The 23,623-nt window shown below is 34.1% G+C and overlaps 4 protein-coding genes across 4 annotated transcripts; 3 read left to right on the top strand and 1 right to left on the bottom strand.

Moving 5' to 3' along the window:
• Window positions 1-460: 460 nt before the first annotated feature.
• LOC131955150 (uncharacterized) lies at window positions 461-2,332 on the top strand. Its single transcript, XM_059319138.1, has one exon. The coding sequence runs from the start codon at window positions 461-463 to the stop codon at window positions 2,330-2,332; it is 1,872 nt and encodes a 623-aa protein (XP_059175121.1).
• A 2,528-nt stretch (window positions 2,333-4,860) lies between these two features.
• On the bottom strand, window positions 4,861-8,192 carry LOC131955147 (kelch-like protein 40b). The gene is made up of 2 exons (XM_059319137.1): window positions 8,107-8,192; window positions 4,861-5,776 (listed from the first exon to the last, which is right to left on the bottom strand). The coding sequence occupies exon 2, from the start codon at window positions 5,752-5,754 to the stop codon at window positions 4,861-4,863; it is 894 nt and encodes a 297-aa protein (XP_059175120.1). The 5' UTR covers window positions 5,755-5,776; window positions 8,107-8,192.
• A 2,013-nt stretch (window positions 8,193-10,205) lies between these two features.
• LOC131955146 (kelch repeat and BTB domain-containing protein 3) lies at window positions 10,206-13,075 on the top strand. Its single transcript, XM_059319136.1, has 2 exons — window positions 10,206-11,075; window positions 12,974-13,075. Exons 1-2 carry the CDS (start codon window positions 10,206-10,208, stop codon window positions 13,058-13,060), a joined length of 957 nt encoding a protein of 318 aa, XP_059175119.1. The 3' UTR covers window positions 13,061-13,075.
• A 7,027-nt stretch (window positions 13,076-20,102) lies between these two features.
• LOC131955145 (uncharacterized) lies at window positions 20,103-23,277 on the top strand. Its single transcript, XM_059319135.1, has 3 exons — window positions 20,103-21,722; window positions 22,865-22,916; window positions 23,192-23,277. Exons 1-3 carry the CDS (start codon window positions 20,103-20,105, stop codon window positions 23,275-23,277), a joined length of 1,758 nt encoding a protein of 585 aa, XP_059175118.1.
• Window positions 23,278-23,623: the final 346 nt, after the last annotated feature.

The following is a 23,623-nucleotide window of genomic DNA, read 5'->3' as shown; positions in this document are numbered from 1 at the left end:
TCTATTGTAGATAAAACATGTAAAGTACTGAAAAAAAATTCATAAAAAACGTTTTAATAACAAGCTTTTATGTAATGATGCACTAAAAAGTAGAAAATAAATTATAGACTACTATTTAAATAACTATAAAGAAAAGCGTGGGTGTCTTCCTTAACATTAGTAAAGGTATCCAATAGATACTAACGTGACCCACGCTTTTCTTTACAGTTATTTAAATAGTAGTCTATAATTTATTTTCTACTTTTTAGTGCATCATTACATAAAAGCTTGTTATTAAAACGTTTTTTATGAATTTTTTTTTAAATGTGGCCAAAAGAATTGCGTTCGGAATGTTTGTTTAATTTTGCACACTGAAATTAATCGGATTTGTATTTATTTCTGACGCACCAACAAAGCACTACTTTTTTTTCGGAAGTAAGAATAAACTTTGTATCGTCAACATCTGAACTTTGTTAACACGATGGACAAACAAGAGGTTTGTTTCCAGATCGTCCAGAGTCTGGAGAATGTGTGGAGTGAAAACATTTTATTTGACTTCGCTGTGAAAGTTCAAGATGAAACAATCCAATGCCATCGTCTCATCCTAGCGGCGTGTTCGGAATTTTTCAAGGCGCTGTTCAGATCTGGTATGAAAGAAGTCACAGAGAACTGTGTAGTCCTAAAAGATGTTTCATGTGAAGTTTTCCGCTTAATCATCAACACTATGTACACAGGGACAAGTCTGTTAACCTTAGACAATTTTATTGAAGTGTGGCAAGCGGCACATATGCTACAGGTTAAAGTTATGGTTAATGTTTGTGAGGAGTTTGCTATCAGATTATGTTCATTGGACACCTGGGAAAACATTTATCTACATGCTAAACTTTTCTGTTCAGTAAAAGTGCTCGATAAGCTCCATACATTCATGATAAAAAACTTTGAAGAAATTAGACAATCGACAACATTTTTACAGCTATCTTTCAAGGAAGTTCAAGATTTGATTAAAAGCCAAGATCTCGTTGTCAGTAAAGAAGATTTAGTTCTTGAATCTGTGATACAGTGGGTTGAATATGTTGACGGAAATCAGCTAAATCATAATTTAAATGAGGATCATAACCATACAATCAGCTGTAATGACGTAAAGACAGATATCAGTTTATCCATTGATGAAGCGAAGGAAATTAAAGAAAGTGAGGATGGACTTCATCGTAATAATTGCTTACAGAATTCAAATAAGACTGAAATTACAGCAGTGCAAGAAGTAACTACTACTCATTCAACTAATACTGTAAAGTCTTCTAGAAAAGTTAAACTTAAAGAACTGTTAATGGAAGTCAGAACCTGCCTGGTTAGTCATGCTGCTTTATATCGAGTTCTTAAGTTGAGACTGTTTTCTGAAGATGAAAATTCGAGAGAATTGATTCTGAACGGCATGTCACATCATGTCCAAGAGTTTAGACACGGTCAGTGGTCGTCATCGGCTTTACACAGATCTTGTAGTGGTTACATAAATGCTGGTGTTAATGCATATGGTGGTGGGATTTTTGAAATAATAACTGCTGACAAAGAGCAACAGTTTAATATTACAAAATGTAGATATTTGAAAGAAAACATTCAACTCGTCACGTTTGATGGTGAACTTTATGCTACAGGTAAAGAAGTAGGAAACTCTCCAGGTCGAATGTTTGTCTTCTGTGGCAAAAACTGGAAGGAAGTCATGGAAATGCCAAGTCACAATTTGTTATTAGTTTCACACGGAGACTTTATCTACATCATAAACAAAGACGATAAAGTTTTATATAACATCAACCCAAAAGAGAGGGAACCGAATTTAGAAAAAATTACAGATTTTCTTTCAAATGATACTGAAGTAAATTATGCAATGGTTCTTGAAAATTTGTTTCTTTTATTTTGCTCTGAATCTGTCAACGGTATAGAAAAAACGGCCGTCCATAAATATGAGATGTTGTCTAAAGTTTGGACCAGATTAGACAATCTTGATGGACCATCCGAACAGCTGATTAGTTTTAAAAATGACAAACACAACTACATTTTACAGACAAATGGCAGTTTGTGGCTGCTAGAAAAGTTATCTGGCAATGGTAGTATTGAATTTAAATTTCTAGACAAACTTTGGAATTTTAGAAAGAAGCTCTATGGAGCGTTAACGTTTCAAAGTAAACTAATAATTTTGGGAAACAACCCCAACAATGATCCACATAATGAAAAACAACTGCCTTTGCTTTCTGAGCACTTTACGGAAATATCCCACTGGGAAAATGACTTTTGCAGTTCAAATTTTATTCCCATCACCATAAGAAAGAATGATTTAGTTCCGATAAAAAAGGTCTAGTGTGGAATACACGAAATGCGTGTGACGACACACAGTTCAATATGTTTATATAGGTTTAAACGTCGTTTGGTCTACTAGGTCATCTTTCTATACATCTTTTTATGTGTTATTTATATCATTTTTACACGATAGGCAGACATTAGTTAATACAAAAGTACAGTTTAATTTTTTTGAATAGCCTATACGTTTATATATTTCCCCCCTGAAAATAATTAAATAAATAAAACAAAACTTATTACCGGTGTCACTGTTGCATTTAATATTTATAAATCACTTAGACTGTGCATGTACGTGTGTGTGTGTGTGTTTGTGTGTTTTGAGTGAGGGGTGATTGTGGAAGAGATTTAATTGACGGGACGGGTAATGTAGAGTATACACGGATGAGAAGAGTAGTATGGTAATGAACTAGAACTCGGTAAGTTTGAAATAAGGCAAACTTAAGTGGTCACCAAACCAACGATCTAGAAATGTATCGAATATTTTTTTTTATACAGAAAAAATTTCGACAGACGCCTGAGAGCTTGCGGTATTTGACTTACATAATTTATGCGATTCTGTAACAATTTCAGGGAACAAATTTGTTTTTTTTGCTCAAAAGCCATTGGTGCTAACTCTTAATAAACTTACTACAACTCTTACACCAACTCGCGAATAATATAAACATTTTGATTACACTCTCTTACATTTTGGTTAATGCATTTCTCTCCCTGAAATGGCTGATTTAGATTTAATAATGGTTACTTTTATTTATTTTAACTCTCATTTGAAATTATCAAAGTAGAAATCAAAGTAAATGGATCATTAAAAAAGTATGCTTGTTTGACTATTGCCGAGTGAGTGTAGACCTTGTTTGAAAATATGTTATGTTATTTCTTTAAAAGATACAGACAATCGAGGATATTTAGAGCTAAAGTCCATATTAGCCTAGAAGATTGGTTAGAGCTAAAGTTTATACATGTAGAAGGTTGGTTTAAGCTGAAGCGTATTAGTCTAGAAGGTTAGTTAGAAATAATGTGTAATCGTCTAAAAGGTTGGTTAGAGATAATGTGTATTAATCATTAAGGTTGGTTTGAGCTAAAGTGTAGTTGTCTAGAAAGATAAAGTGTATTAGTCTAGACGTTTGGATAGGGCAATATTTTACACGCTCAGCGTGCATTATGTTCCCTATCATACTTCATGGTTGTAATCAATGACGTGCTACATTCTCGCGACGGAAGACAAACTCAAAACATTCGGGATAAAAGATTTGTTAAAAATTAATTAGAGCTAGGATGTAGTTCACATAAAAACAACTTGCAATTTATAAAATAGATTTAGACTTGAAAAGCTCGTTACAATGGTTCCACATTTTTGTTGCCAGAAAGTATATTTTTCAACCAAAATTTAATATTTAATATTGTATAACATTTGTGTAATAAGTACAAAATTACTTCCGGTTTTTTAAAGCTAGACATAGTCAAAGAAATAATTACCAGTAAGTTAATAGTAATTTAGCAAATACTTTTATTTTTAATTTGGATTAGTAGAGTAGGAGTATTGTGGTGATTTGGGATATTATAGTATTTAATATAAATACAACATTAAGCTATACACCATACATCACTATTGTGTATTTTTATTATGGAAAACAATGGTTCTCATTTTTATTGTTTTACTCTCGGTTGACTTCTTTGAGAGGTTGAGGTCAGTTTTTTTTTAAATTTTTCAAACAGTTAAAATAATTCTAAACAGCTTTTCAAAGGCTTATATTCGATAGAAACTTATAAAAACTGAGTGTAATCGATGGTTCAGAAAAGGCTTTAATTTTTACACATGTTACAGTGATGTTATCGCTTGCAATATTTTTTAAAAATGTTGTTTTAAAAATTTGGGGTGATTACATAGACTTTCATGCTTATCATTAAAATACCTATCTAATTTTGCGTACTATGTGTTAACGAAGTTGCATTGAAATTTCTTTCGCACCAATAAAGCACTATTGTTATCTAGTCAGGAAATGCCGCATTTTATTTTATTATTAACATCCGATCTACGTTTCAAAGATGAACAAAAAAGAATTTTGTGTCCAGATCGTCCAGAGTCTGGAGAATGTGTGGAACGAGAACATTTTATTTGACTTCGCTGTGAAAGTTCAGGATGAAACCATCCAATGTCATCGTCTCATCCTAGCGGCGTGTTCAGAATTTTTTAAGGCATGTTTTCGTTCTGGGATGAGAGAGGTGAAAGAAAACTGTCTAATCCTAAAAGATGTTTCGTGTGAAACATTCCGCTTAATCATCAATACTATTTATACAGGAACAAGTCTGTTGACTTTAGACAATTTTATTGAAGTGTGGCGAGCAGCTCATATGCTACAGGTTAAACTGATGGTTAATGTTTGTGAGGAGTTTGCTATCAGATCATGTTCATTGGACACCTGGGGAAACATTTATCTACATGCAAAGCTTTTCGGTTCAGATAAAGTGCTAGATAAACTCCATACATTTATGCTGAAAAACTTTGTAAAAATTAGATTTTCAATAACATTTCTACAACTTTCTTTCAAGGAAGTTCACGATTTGATAAATCCTCACCAACTTCAGCAATGACGTAAGCTTATCTTTTCTAGAACTATTCCTCTTTACTGCAACATCATTGGATGAACTGTCATCATTGTTGAGTATCTCAACGCCAGAGTCTAATTCATTGTAGGTTTCTTGATTTAGATTTTGGACACTTACGTTAATTTCACTCTGGTACGTATCCGTTTCACATATGAAGTTGGAATTGTCAATCGTAGTTTTCGAATCATTAGATAAATCCACGTATTGATTAGTTCCATCGATTAGTGCGTGGTCTACCCACTTGATTACAGCACCAAAAACTACATCCTCACTTCTGACAACGAGCGCTTGGTTTTTGACCAAATCACGAACTTCAGTGTAAGACAGTTGAAGAAATGTTAACGACAGACTAATTTGGTCAAAATTATTCAACATGAATGTAAACGTCTGGTTTAGAACTCTTTCTGAACCCAAAATACTTGCATTAGTGTAAATTTTCTCCCAAATATCCATTGCTATTAATTCAATTGCAAAGTTTTCACACAGATTGACCATGAATGTAATCTGCAGCTGATGAACCGCTCGCCATACTTCAAAAAGATTTTCTGAATTTAAAATATTTTCACCTGTGTATATTGTTTTTAAAATTAACTGAAAAACGTCGCAGGAGACATCTTGTAGAGCAACACAGTTCTCTGTGACTTCCCTCATGCCAGAACGGAAAAGTCCGCGAAAAAAATCCGAACAGCCCGCTAGGATGACTCGATGACATTCGATTGTTACGTCGGTGATCTTGACACTAAAGTCAAAGAACATTTTGTCATTCCACACATTCTCTAGACACTTGACGATCGGAGCACAGATATTTGGTGGGTTCATGGTGTCAGTTAAGTCAGTTAATCTGTAACAAATGATCAAAGAATCAGCTAATCTGTAACAAATGATCAAAGAATCAGCTAATCTGTAACAAATAATCATAGAGTCAGCTAATCTGTAACAAATGATCAAAGAGTCAGCTAATCTGTAACAATTAATGATAATAGAGTCAGCCAATATGTAACAAATGATCATAGAGTCAGCCAATATGTAACAAATGATTATAGAGTCATCCAATCAGTAACAAATGATCAAAGAGTTAGCCAATCTGTAACAAATGACCATAGAGTCAGCTAATCTGTAACAAATGATCAAAGCAAAGAGTCAGCCAATCTGTAACAAATAATCAACGAGTCAGTCAATCTGTAACAAATGATCATAGAGTCATCCAATCAGTAACAAATGATCATAGAGTCATCCAATCAGTAACAAATGATCAAAGAGTCAGCCAATCTGTAACAAATGATCAAAGAGTCAGCCAATCTGTAACAAATTATCAAAGATTCAGCAAATCTGTAGCAAATCATCATAGAATTAGCCAATATATAACATATGATAATAGAGTCCGGCAATATGTGGTAACATTTTTTTATAAAAAATACACAACCCTGACATTAATGATCTATGCATTAATTTTAAATCCGTCTTTAATACTTTAATACTAATATTTGTTTCTTGTAAACATTACTTCTTAAGTAATTACAAGGTTCTTAATGTTTTCTTTTGTTCATACTAGAAATGCAGTAAAATGATTTAAACATAATTTTTATCTATACCCTGAAACGTTCAAACAATGTAGCTGAGTTTTTTTTCAACCAATAATGTGGGAGCACTTGAAATTTTTGGGAGGGGGGGGGAGGCGGTAGACTATCTTGGGGGGGGGGGGGGGGGGAAATGCCTGTAAAAAACTCATTAAAAATGTTCTGGTCTATAGTTTAAATAAACTTCAAAATTATGTGTTGTATTTTTTTTTACAAAAATTCTATATTTTTTTTTTACCAATGTAAAGTATTTTGTAAGAGTTTAATTTTTTTCAAAATTTAGCTTTGTCAGTTATTATTTTTTACGGTTAGAATTATTAAGCTTTATCTAGTATTAAATAGATTAATACATAGTACGATGAACGTAATTTGTCCATAACCTATAGCGGAATACCGATGTATCTGAATATGTATCAACTTTTTTTGTAAGCCCATGTACATATGTTGTATATTAAATATTTATTGATCCTAGGCCTCACCAGATTCACCCGGCTGTTCTATGACAATAGTTTACAGAATTGAATATTGTTGAGTTCTGGTGAAATTGTATGAAGTCTAATTTGAAGAGCTCAGTCATGCATGGGCTAGTGTAATGGAGATTTGTTGTTGTAAAAAGCCACATTTCTTTTTTCCAGAAGAACTAGACGCATGTGATTCATTAATTAACACCAGCGCTAATTTACTCTGGATTAATTCTTGTTTATTTGGCCTTTATTGCATTGAAAGATGCTTGGATTAAGACTGTTTAAAGAGTCGCTTATGAAGACTAGCTTTAAATTACTCTACTTACAGTCTAGTTTTTATTGGGAGAATGATTTTTAAACGGGCGTTTTCAATGCTGTTTTTTTTTTCCAAATACCACTAACTAAGCCGCTGTAACATACCTATCCCTTTTTAAACAATATTTTAAAATCGGAAACTCAATCCTGTCTCACCAACTTACCCTAACATTAACAATAGGGCTGGTAAGTAGGTCACCAACCAGTTCTTTGGCTCATGCAGGTTTTATTGAGCCGTAGAACTGATTGGTGACCTACTTACCAGCCCTATAACCATCTACATAAATTTCATACTAACTTGAATACCGATATGTGGTATACAGTATCTTGCATATATTTTGCTCTTGAGCATCACCCCACCAAATTCTTCTACCTCTATCTCTACCTCGATTGAAACACCATATTAATTACGAGACCAAACAAAATGATGAAACATAGTTCATCTATTTCAGTGACCTCGGGATTGTGGTCAGCACTTTGTTTCACTAACATGGACACAGGGACATCCTAGAGATCTCAAGTCGGGATCCGAACTCGACACTTAGGGGTTTGCTGTCGTAAGCTCTACCATTCGACTACATGGGCCCCTGATCAGAAATTTATTTCTATGAACTAAAGTATCATTTTGTCAGTTAGGGATTATATAACTATGAATGCTATCTAAAATTTAAAACTGCCTACCTAAACTCTAATTTAAACACGAAACCTAATAAAGACCCTAACTTTAAAAGTAAACCAACATCAACACCGACATAAAACGTCAAAACTCTCCTCTTTACTCTTATACCAGCTTCTCGCGTAATTATTTAAAGTACCTTCATTAATAATTTGGATTTTATGATGTATCTTAAAAAGTTGTAGATCTAGTTGTTTACAAGGTCTGGAGTAAAAAATATAATAATGTTGATTGCAAACATGCGTGCTTCATTGGTGCGACACACATAAATAGATCTAATATTGGAATTAAACAAAGTGCGCAAAAGTTTGAGGTTTTCTGAAAACACTATCAAGACGTACTAGGCGACCCAGTTCACTATTGGAAAACGGTCTGTCGGCTGCACTGCATAATACTTACTGATATTTCATTGCACCCACCCCCACCCTTCATATAGCTTTTTGTCCCCAAATTTAGACCCGAAGACCCGCCACATCCCTTTAGGATATCCCAGTGGCGTAGAAAGGTCGGGTGTCACCCGGTGCAGCAGCTAGTGGTGTCACCCCCCTCACCCCAGACGTGGATTGAATATAAAGTCATTATGATTTTTTAATGAAACCTTTTTTCTCTGGCAAATTTTGAAACGTTTAGTTGATGTAGCCCCCCCCCCCCTCACTGGTGATAGCTTTAAACTATGCTCAGATGATACTAACGATGTTTATCTATAGTAGGTTCTACAGCTTAATGTAGCAGGTTTACGTCATGGTGTCGTCGTTCCCCCCACCCTTGTCGGGACTTGTCAACATTACTCCTAAAAGTTTATTTAATTCTAATTAATCATTTATTTAACCGGAATAATAATTTGTTTCTGTATATATTTTGCTAACTTTTGCCTTTGTGACACCTCCCTATATGGTGTCACCTGGTACGGTCGGCCCCCACCCCCCGCTCGTAACGCCTCTGTGATATCCATTTTCTGACGTCCATGCGGGGTAGGAGGAGGGTGTCATAGTAAAGTAAAGCTTTGTGGACGCTTGCAGGGTGGGGGGGGGGGGAGGTAGGCTGGCTTAGCGGTAACTTTCATTATATAACATTCGCATACTAATACGGTGATAACAATCAATATGGTTACAGGATAAATGATCATAGACAAAATATCGCAGACAAAATATCTTACGGACAAATTATCTCAGGACAAATGATCTCAGGACAAATGATCTCACGGACAAAAGATATGAGGAAAAACATATCAGGACAAATGATATCATGGACAAATAATCTCAGACAAAATATCTCACAGCAATTTATATTAGTGTATGGTCATCAAATCCAATTTAAGACCAATTCAAGTTACTCTATCGTAAACAACTTGTACAAGAAATGCGACGAAACACGAATTCCCTCCACTTATATTTTTCTGTAACTAAATATTTTTTTTTTTAAGTTACGCATTTAAAAATTTACAGATTTGAACGTTTTTGTCGCACCGAAACGCACGTAGATCTAGATGTAAACCAATATAAAAAACATTTCTTTACTTCCGGCTTTAATGGTTTTAAGATACTCATTACCATTTGACAGGTAAAAAAGAAGGTATATTTTAAAATTCCGCAAGAACATCAATATAAATAGTGGTAAGGTTTAGACCCTAGATAAACTTTCAAATAATCGACTCCCGTCTGGCTATAGTGCTCTATATTTACAACAAATATATATATAAAAAAACTTTATTCATTTACTATTGAATAGCTTGGGGTGTCAACAACAGTGAAACAATGTATCTAGATCTATATCTAGTTATACGATAACTGAAATAATAATTAGAATCTACACATTATTATATGAGATGCTCTGAAGTAAAAGGGACGGAGTACACAACTATTCACTCTTGATGCTTACGATACATTGAATCAAAGAAAGTCATCACTGTGTTGCTAATTGTTTACACGACTTTATAATTACAACTAACCTAGCAACAAAAACTGTTTTTAGAAATTAAATAATTCATTATTCAAAATAAAATAAAATGAATAGCTAGAATGTGTGCTTTTATGTACCTGAAAAATTAGATATGCGGTCTCAAGCTAAAAGAGAACATTGTCTTGAATGAGCTAAAGATCTGACTTATGCCATTAAAAGAATCTTTTTATTATTTATTATTATTATTATTATTATTTATTTGACGCACTATTTTTGTTTGTACTAATTAATCTTATAAACTTAAATTTAAAAAAAAAAACCTTACAGATTTGATACAAAATGAACAGACAAACGTTTTGTGACCAGATCGTTAAGGGTCTAGAAAATGTGTGGAATGAAAACATTTTATTTGACTTCGCTGTGAAAGTTCAGGATGAAACCATCCAATGTCATCGTCTCATCCTAGCGGCGTGTTCAGATTTTTTCAAGGCGCTGTTCAGATCTGGTATGAAAGAAGTCACAGAAAACTGTGTTGTGCTAAAAGATGTTTCATGTGAAGTTTTCCGCTTAATCATCAATACTATTTATACAGGAACAAATCTGATAACTGTAGACAATTTTAATGAAGTGTGGCGAGCAGCACATATGCTGCAGATAAACTTTCTGGTAACATTTTGTGAGGAGTTTGCTATTAAAACATGTTCATTGGACACCTGGGAAAACTATTATCTACACGCAAAACTTTTGGGTTCAGTAAAAGTTCTCGATAAAATCCACACATTCATGTTGAAAAACTTTGAACAAATTCAACAGTCAACAACGTATCTTCAGATGTCCTTTCAAGAAGTTCAGGAATTGATAGAAAATGAGGATCTGTTTGTCAGCAACGAAGATGTAGTTCTTGAAGCTGTGATAAGATGGGTCGAATATGTTGATGAAATGCCGCCACGCGAGCATTTAAGTGGTAAAAAAATTATGACAAATAGCAATAAGGATTTGGGAAATGAAACTGATTTCCACAATAAAAATGAAGAAAACACCTTTAAAGCAAAAAATGATAATAATATAAATCATGATAATTGGTTACAAACGGCAAGACAAGCAGTAACTGAAGTACGCGCTAATCAATCAATGGATTCTGTAGAAATTGTAAAGCATTCTAGAAAAGATAAACTTATAGAACTGTTAATTCAAGTAAAGATATGTCTTGTAAGTCATGCTACTTTATTTCGCGTGCTAAAGATGAATTTGTTTTTAGAAAATAAAGATTCACGAGAATTAATTCTCGACGCTATGTCACATCATGTCCAAGATTTTAGACACGGTCAGTGGTTGTCAGCGGCTATACACAGATCTTGTAGTGAGTACATAAATGGTGGTGTGTTTGCAGGAAGAGGTGGGTACTTTAGGTTTCTAACTGCATGCAAAGAAGAAGTGTTCAATGTTTTAAAATGTAATTATTTAGATGAGAATATTCAGCTGGTCACTTTTGACGGTGACCTTTATGCTACGGGAAGACAACAGAACCAACCAAACGGACCTTGTCGAATGTTTGTGTTCTGTAACAACAACTGGAAAAAAGTGACGGAAGTGCCAAGTAACAATATGTTGTTAGTGTCACACAGGGACTTCATTTACGTCATAAACAAAGACAATCAAGTTATATATAACATCAATCCAAAAGGGAAGGAACCGAAATTAGGACAAATTACACATTTTCCTTCAAATGATGTTAATGTGAAACATGTAATGGTTCTGAAAAATTTCCTTCTATTATTTTGTTCAGAATCTGTCAACGGTATCGAGAAAACGGCCGTTTATAAATTTGAGATTTTGTCCAAAGTTTGGAACAGATTAGACAATCTTGATGGACCAGCTGAACAGCTGATTAGTTTTAAAAATGACAAGCACGACTACATTTTACAGACAAATGGCAGTTTATGGTTGATACTTCACTCATCACACACTGGAAACATTGAATTTAAATTTCTTGCCAAACTTTGGAATTTTACAAAGATGCTGAAAGGCGCCTTAACCTTTAAGAGTAAGTTGATAATTTTAGGTAACAACCCTGACAACGACCCGCCTAACAAGACAAAAATAAGAGAATTCCCGGACCATTTTTCAAGAATATCTTATCAGGGAAATGACTGGGACAGTTTATGTTTTGTTCCCATCACAATATCAAAGAATGATTTATCTCCCTCGCTTATTTCTTTGTTTTTTAAATGTTCGTAGTTCTTGCGGCGAATGACAGTCTCAAATATTTCCATCATTTTAGTAAAACGACAAATAATATCGTACTGAAGTGGTTGTAGAAACCAGAATTTTAAAATTTTATTTTAATTATATACATGCGCGCGCAAACACACGCACACAGACACCCACACAAACACTTGTTACATGCAATATACAAAACACTGCATTCTATATGTGCGTGTCTGGAGTGCGTCTGATTATTATTATCTGTAGGTTAAAAGGCGAATGTACCGTTTCATTTAGCTGTCGTAAACTGTTCGAAAATTTTCGTTAAGTAGTCCAGAATTATGGCGCCGAGGAAGGTTTTCTGTCGTGTCAGAACTAGACCATCCATGGCATCGACAGTTATTACTGTCCATCTAAAGTTGTACATTTTGATTCCATGTTTTTGAATTCTAGTATGATAGTTGCTTTTTTAAATGTTTTATATATATATATATATTTATATAAATATGTATTTTTGTCATAGGTTAACTTCTCCCTACCATGTTCATTTAGACTTTTAGCCACAATGGAAGTAGTGTCTGACCACGTGGTGGCAGAAAGACTTTATTTTAAAGTCAATTTTTTTTATTCATGTTATGCATTTTTCCTAATATTAAGGCTCATGCTTGTGAACCTCCTGTGGAGGGAATGTTTCACAGCATTGGTTATTGCTAGTTGTCTCCTGGATTTAAATTATTCCAGGGATAGGCTTGGTTATTTAGACTTGACCCAAAGTTATGGTTCACTGCTGACTATAGGGTTGAGTTATGCTCCTGAATTTAAGTAACTGTTTTATTTAATACTGTTTTAATGCCATTGTAGTTGAGCATCACTTCCTAGGGAGATGTTTATTGTATCCACAGGGGAGTGTTTGGCTCATCCAGGTCACTATGTGTAGTCAGAATTATAGTATGGTTGGCATTGAATGTCGACTGATTGTCACTCCTTAGGGATAACTTTATTGAGAGAGGAAGACTTGGTTCAGTGGACTAATATGATATTATCGTGAGTTGTCCTGACGTGGACTACTCCTAGACAGTTACAATTTATTTAATCCTGCTGTGTGTATACCTTTTTGTCGTTATTACACGTCTCATTTGTCTGTTCTCTTTTCAGGTTGTAGTTCAATTTGGTGTTTAGTCTGTTTTGTTCTCTCTATTTAGTATTTGTTTTTTTAAATTAAATTTTCTTTCGACATTTGGTTCAATTTTTTTGTGAAATAAATTTTATAGCCTCTTAGCTTTTTTGTTTGTATTATTTTAGTATAAGGCCAAGGTTAGGATTTTAACCAGTCTGAGTTCGACCAAACTTGCACTGACCTGAAAGTTTATTTATATAAGTCTAGGATGGTAGAATAGCCACCCAACTTCTCTGGGCTTATATATAGTACCTGGGCAATGAATACAACCGCTAACCTTTGAAGGCAATGTGTGAAATTCTCCACTCTGCCTGTTTGTTATATGGTATTCTATAGAACGACAAAGAAACGTATGAAATATGAAAGGAAAATGATGTATTACATAATTTGACGACCCATTCCGGGCATTACATACATTGCCTAGTTATTTTATAGAAGGAGTATAAGTAGACTGTGATAGTGATTGTGTGGTCTAACGGTGGGTTGTAGATTTGGTTAAACATCTTTTTTAAGATTGTTATCACTATGATGTTGTCAACGTAAGTGTTGAACTCATGGCATAGAGATATTTCTAATTAATGATATATCATATGATAGAAAATAAAGGCTAATTTAAAAACAAAAATGGTTGAAATACATTAATTTCACACATTGTCTATGTTTTTACTAAAGTTTCAAAGTACTGTCATACTAAGGGGTTAAATTTTACACAGGTATTTTCATTGGATATTGTAAGTGCTAAAAATTGAAAGAACATTATTTGTTTTCACCTACACCAACAAAACTTCATTAAAAACTACTGTTTTAAAGACAAAGAAATGTATCTTCTAACTAAACTATGCCTACATTTATCTGTTTAAAGTCTGTGCTTATACAAAAAGTGTTGCACCAATGAAAAACGGTTCATCGATATAAAACACATTTTTAAAGCTCTCACCATTAAGTTAGTTGATAATCGGATACTTAAAATAAGCTACAGATTAATGGTGACATTTTATATAAAAAGAGAATAATATTATAAGCCTTACGTCTTGGATAAGCTGGTCTAGTCTAGTGAATTAACTCACTGAATACACTTTTGTTTACTTGATCAATCGCTCGAAACTACAGATATTTTCGTCGCTTTTGATACTGATGACAATACAAAAATATATAATTTGATTTCCACCCCCTACAATATGTCCATATTGTTGTATAGGTATGTAGGCCTATTGAGGCTTTAATGTTCCGTTTCGTGTCTGACATTTTGGAGAAAGAATTCCACAGTGAAGATTTCTAAAGGATAAAATCATTGCAACATATCACAGCTGGTCCTCGTGTTTTGTCCTATTGCAGATTTTATAGCCCTTAGTGTATAAATTAAAATAGATATTAAACAAAGTATTCCTCTTTAAATCTAACTATGCATTTAACAGATGAAGTAGAGTTCATATGTTGCTTGACTTCGGCATATGAAGAGATAATATAGTCAGCACTACGCCGAGCCACCTTTACTTTCCCTTCAGAGCTGGGTGGACTATGGGACGTTCAACTTACTCGAACCATGTTTCGAACTCAAAGTTTAGCGCTCTATCTCTAGACCACAAAGTCCCGTATATAATTTTATATATATATATATATATATATATATATATATATATATATATATATATATATATATATATATATATATATATGTACTCAAAATATACAAACGACGATAGGATGGTAGAACGCTAGATTGCTAACCCGAATTTCTCAAGTTCGATTTACGGGCTTGAGTCCATAGGACATCTTACAGTCACCCAATGCTGATGAGTACCCGGCTCATGTTAAGGAAACTAAGGATAAAGACAAGGATAAAGGTTAACAGAATAGCTAGGCATACGTGAATGCTAAATTATGTATAGGAACTTTGAATCAGGCCAGGCCATAGAATTCGCTTTCCATCCATCGGTTCGTTGACAGACTTTTGAACCCTTGAAATCAACTTTTAAGTACGGCAACAATATTGCCCATTTATGCCCACGAAATCTTAGTCTGCCCCCCCCCCCCCCCCCCCAGGAAAATTTAAAGTGTCGTCCACCCGGAGAAAGTCTGGATGAAACATTGTTACTAGGTCTTCTCTAGATCCGGCACTTCCTAATTTCTCGGCTAAACACTAGACTTATGCCCCCCCCCCCCCTCCTTAAAACACGACAGAGCGAGATCTTTTACTAATAGCCTCTGGTCCGACACTATCAACAAAGTTTAACTACAATAAAAAAAAACTTGCCACTGATGAAGAAAAAGAAAATATGGGGTTGGATAGGACACACATGGCGCAGACCGCCAACCCACATTATCAGGTAGGCAGTGAGGAAAGCGCAAAAGAGGTTGGCATAAAAAAAAACACCTGGAGACGGGACCTTGAAGCTTAAACCACAAAGATGGGCTACATCTGGAGAAGGGACCTTGAAGCTTAAACCACAAAGATGGGCTACACCTAGAGAAGGGACCTTGAAGCTTAAACCACAAAGATGGGCTACATCTGGAGACGGGACCTTGAAGCTTAAACCACAAAGATGGGCTACATCTGGAGACGGGACCTTGAAGCTTAAACCACAAAGATGGGCTACACCTGGAGACGGGACCTTGAAGCTTAAACCACAAAGATGGGCTACACCTGGAGACGGGACCTTGAAGCTTAAACCACAAAGATGGGCTACATCTGGAGACGGGACCTTGAAGCTTAAACCACAAAGATGGGCTACACCTGGAGACGGGACCTTGAGGCTTAAACCACAAAGATGGGCAACATTTGGTTAGCGGACTATAACCCTTCATCGGCGATGGGCACGTAATGAAGATGATGGTGATTGATATAAATTAAAAAAAATACATTCCAGTTCAATTTACGCACTAAAAATAATATCTATTTTTAAAAAAAAAAAAACTTCTTTCGCACCGAAGACACCCGTATGTAGATCTAGATCTAAAAACAACATTGTTTACTTCCGACCTTAAGAATTCTGAGAATCTGATTACAATATGACAGATTAAAGACGTTATTTTTATATAAAATATCCCAACGAAAATGTTATTATTGTGGTAAGAGTTGTGGGCTCTAGCAGAAAAGCTTTCATTGTATTTTGATGCCATTTTTGTGTTTACAATAACCATTTAGTAAACCTTTGCCCATTTTCTATTTAATAGCTCTGGAAGCAAAATAACAGTTAAATATTTATTGTAGAATCTAGAACTATACCCAGTGCTGCTGTATCTCAATGAACATCATAGATAAAAGAGATTTTTAAGATGGTTTGCGGTGTTAATAATAGCAATTTGGTTATAAAAATTTAATGGTGACATTTCTGTCGGCACTTATAAAGATTGTATGTATTTGATGTCTGTAGTATACGAGTTTTTTAATCACTGAAATTGTAAATAAACTTAGCATAAATTAGTGCATGTGGTTTAAAAAAGAATAATTGTATTTAAAAACTTTTATCGGCTGTTTTGAGTACAAATTACTACATAGTGGCGTTTTCAGAAGATTGATTACAAATTTCTACACTGTCAATCCATGTTCGTCTCTTACGAAAGTGAAGCTTCAGGTTATAGTTTAGACTTAATGAAAATAAAATTAAATCTTGCCATAAACGCAAAAAAATTATATATTCAAGTTCACTACATATGAAACTTTTATAACATTGATTCTTTAAAAATAAAATTTCTGAAATTTTTGCTAATAAAAAGTTTGGATTTTTACGACCGCTATAATGGAAAAATCGTCAAAACACGATTTTATACATGATGTCCATGGGAAATATAGTTTGCCTATTATATTTATCAGAGGCACTAAATTATCTGTTCTTAAGTTAAACACAGTGTCCGCTTGATATTTCCGATACCTTCTATTACAGAACATAATCGCTGAGATTTGTTTACTAGCTAAAAATGGGAATATAAATTTTAGGCTGTCTTGCTTGAAATGAAAAGTATAGATTATCTGTCTTTGATTCATGAAAGTAGGCTGTCTTGCTTGAAAAGTGTAAATTATCTTGCTTTAATTATAGAAAATAAGTTTTTTTGTTTAAAATGTAAAGTGTAGATTATCGCTCTCTAAATTGAGAAAGTAGATTGTTCAAGTTTTGACAAGATTGTCTTGAGATACTAAATTAACAGAAATGGTTAATTTGATTAAGTATGAATAATAAGGTATACATAATTATCTAGCTATACTATTACAGCTGCAACAGAGAATTAATAAGAATCAAAAGCGAGGTGAAATACTTCACAATTGTGTTATTTCTGGTCTGTCATAAGTTACTTATTAATCGAATCATTATTTATTAATTTTAACCCTTTATCTACTGACGGTACTTATAAGTACCACTTTAATTAGATGCCTGTATTATTTTTAATTTAATACGAATTTTAATTTTGTTTGAGGTAATTAATAGTATTATCTCCCCTGAGTCGCCGGTAGTTGGAGGTATCGATGGTTTTAGAAAATTTCTGGTGTGGCGCCATTTTAAATGTCTTGCTGTAACGGTAGTTCACAATTGTTCTGTACAGTTCTCACATTTTTTCCTGATTTTCCTTTGTTTTACCTTATTTTTCAAGTTTTCATCCCCAAATATTTTTTATTGGCACCTTCAACAGTCAGGCAAACGCGTTTAGCTTCTAGTTTTACAATTTTTATCAAATTGTCTATGTAATAGATCGATGTTTACAAGTGGACTTATAAGTACCGTCAGGGCACACGGTCATTTTTTAGGATTTTTAGAAAATGACATAAATATTATTTTGAAAATTAATTATCGAAATGTACTCAAAAAATGATATTTACACATTTATAAGAAGGTTAGCATATGTTTTACCATAGAAATATTGTAATTATATGTTGATTTCTAGTAGTAAAAGAATAACAATAATAAAGGTAGCAGTTGCAGGCTCATTTACTAGGTTTAGTATACTTCATTTGTATACCAAAGCCTAGTTCTAGTAGTAATATTTAATTTGTTAGTTATATTTACTGCAATAAACTGTCTTGCCTACAATAACTAGCATTTACGTACTGTATACATGTAGACTAGTAAAAGCCCATATTTCTGCATATAGTATAGATCTATATGGTACATTTTAATCAACAAACAGACAACAGTAGGCCACTACGACTATCCTAAACATATTGAGCTCACTTCTATTTATGAACTTTACACTGTAGTGTAGACTTGTATAATTGTAGCCTACTATAATGTTATGACTAGTATTACTAGTAGGCCCTAGTTGTGTGCTGAATGACTAGGCTTTTGTTTGTTCATGCGGCTCATTGTAATAGCTGTTGGAAGCTTTCAGAAAAAGCATGTTTAGTCCGGCAACCGTTGCTACACCAAAAAGACCACAGATAAGAATGAGGGAGCATGACATGTCGGCAACTTCTGCTGTCTTTGAGGTCTAAGATATGTTACGATAGAAAATCCAGTAAAAATCGTACTCAAAATACACTTTTGTGCTGTATTTATGTGTGAAAATTACAAAAATTATTTTTATAATCATTGCCATGTTATTAGTTACTAAATGGTATCGTTTTTTCCTGTTTTGTAAAAAAAATTTTTTTTGGAAAAAATGTCCTACATTCCTGACGGTACTTATAAGTACCAATATATGTTTGGGCCATTAAAAATTTATGAAACGAAATTTCCTTCGATATATGCTTGAAATGTGCCGAAAGCAATATGATAACACATTGCTTAAGAAAAAATTTCATTCAGAACTTAATTACGTAAATAAAGGGTGTAAGTATAAATAATGATCAATACATCTGATTACAGCAGATAAGACAAAGAATTTATAATGAAAATAGAAAGGGAAGAAAAACTGCACATTTATGTTGCTACTTATGTTATTAAATTTATTTTAAAATAATTTGATCGTGTGTAAACTATTTCTATTCTATTTTAGGTTAAAACTTTAAAGATACTCTGGTACGACTCTAACTATTTTGGAAGCTTTTCTTCAAATTAAAATTAAAATGCATTTGTAAAATGCTTCTGTTTGTATAAAGTGGTACATGTATGTTTTTTATTTGTGATTTAATTTAACGTTTAACTGTGGTGTCTTCAAATTTGATCTTTTTGTGAATAGCAGATTCTAAAAAAATGTGTTTCGTCTGTTAAACTCAATGTTGTTACCCTTAGGTAACGTGAATAGATAAACTGAATGTTACCCTGAGGAAACGTGAATAGATAAACTGAATGTTACCCTGAGGTAACGTGAATAGATAAACTGAATGTTACCCTGAGGAAACGTGAATAGATAAACTGAATGTTACCCTGAGGTAACGTGAATAGATAAACTGAATGTTACCCTGAGGTAACGTGAATAGATAAACTCAATGTTACTTTTAGGTAACGAAAATCTATAACTGCAGATTTAAAAACAATTTTTTTTCTGAGCTCAAAGAGGAAATTATGTTTTATGGAAGCTTGGATTAAATTAGGGAAGCTTGAATTAATTTCGTAAAATTGGCGTATTTACGAGAGACTGTTAGGCCATATATGTATATTGAGCAGTGGTGATCCATGTTTGAGTCAACCACAGCTGACAGTCTGTAGTTTGCAGAGGCGTAGCGAAGGGGAGGGGGGGGGGGGCAGGGGGGTACATATGTCCCCGGGCGCCGACCTTAGAGGGCGCCAAAATGTGTTGGAAAAACAAATTACAATCTCATTTTAGCTGCATTTTTGCTTTATAAATATAACAAAATATATATCAACATGCATATAAAAACAGTCAAATTTCATATTTTATCAGTGTATATAATGATCATTTCTACAAACTTAATTCAACGCGTTGTTTATGAAATATCTTACAGATTGTTACAGACTACAATGAATAGACAAGAATTTTGTGTCCAGATCGTCAAGGGTCTTGAGAATGTGTGGGATGAAAACATTTTATTTGACTTCGCTGTGAAAGTTCAGAATGATACCATCAAATGTCATCGTCTCATCCTAGCGGCGTGTTCAGATTTTTTCAAGGCGCTGTTCAGATCTGGTATGAAGGAGGCTAATGAAAAGTTCATGGTTCTTGATGACGTTTCATGTGAAGTGTTTCGGTTAATTTTGAACTCCATATACACTGGAACAAGTCTTATAACTCCAGATAACTTTATCGAAGTTTGGCGGACAGCTCATATGCTTCAGGTAAACTTTCTGGTGAAATTTTGTGAGGAGTTTGCTATTGAAACATGTTCATTGGACACCTGGGAAAACATATATTTCCATGCAGAACTTTTGTGTTCAGAAAAAGTTCTCGATCATCTCCGTAATTTTATGTTAAAGAACTTTGAACATATTAGATGTTCAAAAACTTTTCTAGAACTTTCTTTCGCGGAATTTCAGAATTTTATTAAAAGCCAAGATCTTGTCGTCGTCAAAGAAGATTTAGTTCTGGAATCCGTGATTAATTGGATACATTATGTACCTACAAGTCGGATAAACATTAACAAATGTTTGAACGATAATCCTGATTTTTCAATCAGAAATAATCATTTGACATTTAAAAATGTTATCCCCAGTGGAGATATGAACGAGTTTGACCCAAGAGTGGATAACCCTGTTTACGAACCTAACCAAAATGGCGATGATTTTGAAACAAATTGCGAGCAAGGTGAATCACTCACTGCTCAATCAGCTGATTTGATGAAGTGTGTAAATTCTTCTAGAAAAAGCGTTCTCCCAGAGCTGCTGAAACTAGTGAGGACGTGTCTTGTAAGTCCTGCTACTTTATGTCGCGTGCTAAAGATGAATTTGTTTTTAGAAAATAAAGATTCACGAGAATTAATTCTGGACGCCATGTCACATCATGTCCAAGAGTTTAGACACGGTCAGTGGTCGTCAGCGGCTATACACAGATCGTGTAGTGAGTACATAAATGGTGGTGTGTTTGTAAGAAGAGGTGGGTGGTTTTATTTTCTAACTGCATGCAAAGAAGAAGTGTTCATTGCTGAAAAATGTAAATATTTAGAACAGAATATTCAGCTGGTCAGTTTTGACGGTGAACTTTATGCTACGGGAAGACAAAACATTCAACAAAACGGACATTATCGAATGTTTGTTTTCTGTGGCAGCAGCTGGAAGGAGGTGATGGAAATGCCAAGTTACGATTTGTTATTGGTGTCACATGGTGATTTTATCTACGTCATAAACAAAGACGATAAAGTTTTATATAACGTCAATCCAAAAAAGAGGAAACCGAATTTAGAAAAAATTACAGATTTCCCTTCAACTATGGTTGATGTTAATCATGCAATGATTCTGGAAAATTTCCTTCTATTATTTTGCTCTGAATCTGTGAACGGTGTAGAGCAGATAGCCGTTCATAAATTTGAGATTTTGTCCAAAGTTTGGACCAGATTAGACAATCTGGATGGACCAGCTGAACAGCTGATTAGTTTTAAAAATGACAAACACAACTACATTTTACATACCAATGGCAGTTTGTGGCAGGTAGATTACACATCTGGCACCGGTAGTGTCGAATTTAAATTTCTTGTCAAACTTTGGAATTTTACAAAGAAGCTGTATGGTGCGTTAACCTTTCAGAGTAAACTAATAATTTTTGGTAACTGCCCTAAAAATGACCCGCCTAACAAGACAAAAATAAGAGAGTTGCCGGACCATTTCTCGAGAATATCATATCATGGAAATGACTGGGACAGTTTATGTTTTCTTCCTTTCATAATATCAAAAGATGATTTACTTCCCTTGCGTAAATAATAGTGCTTGGTTTTGAAATGTACTTCGCTTTTACGGAGACGGGCAGCATCATCATTTTAGTAAAATGACAAATCAATGCTGTCGTACTGAAGCTGTTGTTGAAACCAGAAGTTTATTATTTTATTTTTATTGTATACACGCACACACACACACACACACACACGTGCAGATACAGACACACACATATGTTACATGCAATTTACAAAACCCTGCATTCTATATGTGCGTGGCTGAAGTACGTCTGATTATTATTATTATTATATGTAGATTAAAACGCGAATGTACCGTTTCATTTAACGGTCGTAAACTGTTCGCAATTTTTCGTTAAGTAGTCCAGAATTATGGCACCGCTGTTTGTTTATGTCGCTGTCTACTGCTAGTCTGGGTATATTTTGTATAATTATGGTCAATGTTTCGTGACGTATTGTTTGTTATCAGTGGTTCAGGAACTATTTGTTGAAGCGTAGTGTGCAAAGTGTATGTATGTCCGTATTGTTCGCAAGTTTCAAATTCCTTTTCGAGCGCAGGAGTGTGTGTGTGTGTGTGTGTGTGTGTGTGAAGGGGAGGTATAAGAAAGGTCAGAACCGAGACCATCCATGGCATCGACAGTTATTACTGTCCATCTAAAGTTGTACATTTTGATTCTACGTTTTTGAATTCTAGTATGATAGTTGCTTTTTAAAAATCTTTTATATATATATATTTTTTTTTTTTATATAAATATGTATTTTTGTCATAGGTTAACTTCTCCCTACCATGTTCATTTAGACTTTTAGCCACAATGGAAGTAGTGTCTGACCACGTGGTGGTAGAAAGACTTTATTTTAAAGTCAATTTTTTTATTCATGTTATGCATTTTTCCTAATATTAAGGCTCATGCTTGTGAACCTCCTGTGGAGGGAATGTTTCACAGCATTGGTTATTGTTAGTTGTCTCCTGGATTTAAATTATTCCAGGGATTGGCTTGGTTATTTAGACTTGACCCAAAGTTATGGTTCATTGCTGACTATAAGGTTGAGTTATGCTCCTGAATTTTAGTAACTGTTTTATTTAATACTGTTTTAATTGTAGTTGACCAGCACTTCCTATGGAGATGTTTATTGTATCCACAGGGGAGCGTTTGGCTCATCCAGGTCACTATGTGTAGCCAGAATTATAGTATGATTAGCATTAAATGTCGACTGATTGTCACTCCTTAGGGATAACGTTATTGAGAGAGGAAGACTTGGTTCAGTTGGACCTATATGATATTATCGTGAGTTGTCCTGACGTGGACTACTCCTAGACTGTTACAATTTGTTTAATCCAGCTTTTTTAAATACGTTTTTGTCGTTATTACCCGTCTCATTAATATGTTCTCTTTTCAGGTTGTAGTCCAATTAGTGGTTTAGTCTGTTTTGTTCTGTTCCTTTTAATCTTTTTTAAAAATTAAATTTTCTTTTGACATTTGGTTCAATTTTTTTGTGAAATAAATTTTATAAACTCTCAGCTTTTTTGTTTGTTTTATTTTAGTATAAGGCCAAGGTTAGGATTTTAACCAGTCTGAGTTCGACCAAACTTGCACTGACTTGAAAGTTTATTTATATAAGTCTAGGAAGGTAGAATAGCCACCCAACTTCTCTGGGCTTATA

This window comes from Physella acuta, unplaced genomic scaffold, assembly GCF_028476545.2.
Source record: "Physella acuta isolate Inbredline_101_S28 unplaced genomic scaffold, ASM2847654v3 ptg001057l, whole genome shotgun sequence".
In the NCBI taxonomy this organism is placed as follows: Eukaryota; Metazoa; Mollusca; class Gastropoda; family Physidae; genus Physella; species Physella acuta.
This window is presented reverse-complemented; position numbering and strand designations above follow the sequence as displayed.

Bases quoted from the DNA above. Each gene is read 5' to 3' on its own strand.
- LOC131955150 (XM_059319138.1), top strand. From the start codon at position 461: ATGGACAAACAAGAGGTTTGTTTCCAGATCGTCCAGAGTCTGGAGAAT.
- LOC131955147 (XM_059319137.1), bottom strand. From the start codon at position 5,754: ATGAACCCACCAAATATCTGTGCTCCGATCGTCAAGTGTCTAGAGAAT.
- LOC131955146 (XM_059319136.1), top strand. From the start codon at position 10,206: ATGAACAGACAAACGTTTTGTGACCAGATCGTTAAGGGTCTAGAAAAT. The intron at 11,076-12,973 runs GTAAGTCATGCT...TTGTATCCACAG, and splicing joins TTCAAGTAAAGATATGTCTT to GGGAGTGTTTGGCTCATCCA.
- LOC131955145 (XM_059319135.1), top strand. From the start codon at position 20,103: ATGAATAGACAAGAATTTTGTGTCCAGATCGTCAAGGGTCTTGAGAAT. The intron at 21,723-22,864 runs GTAGATTACACA...CCTAATATTAAG, and splicing joins CCAATGGCAGTTTGTGGCAG to GCTCATGCTTGTGAACCTCC. The intron at 22,917-23,191 runs GTTAGTTGTCTC...GTCACTCCTTAG, and splicing joins GTTTCACAGCATTGGTTATT to GGATAACGTTATTGAGAGAG.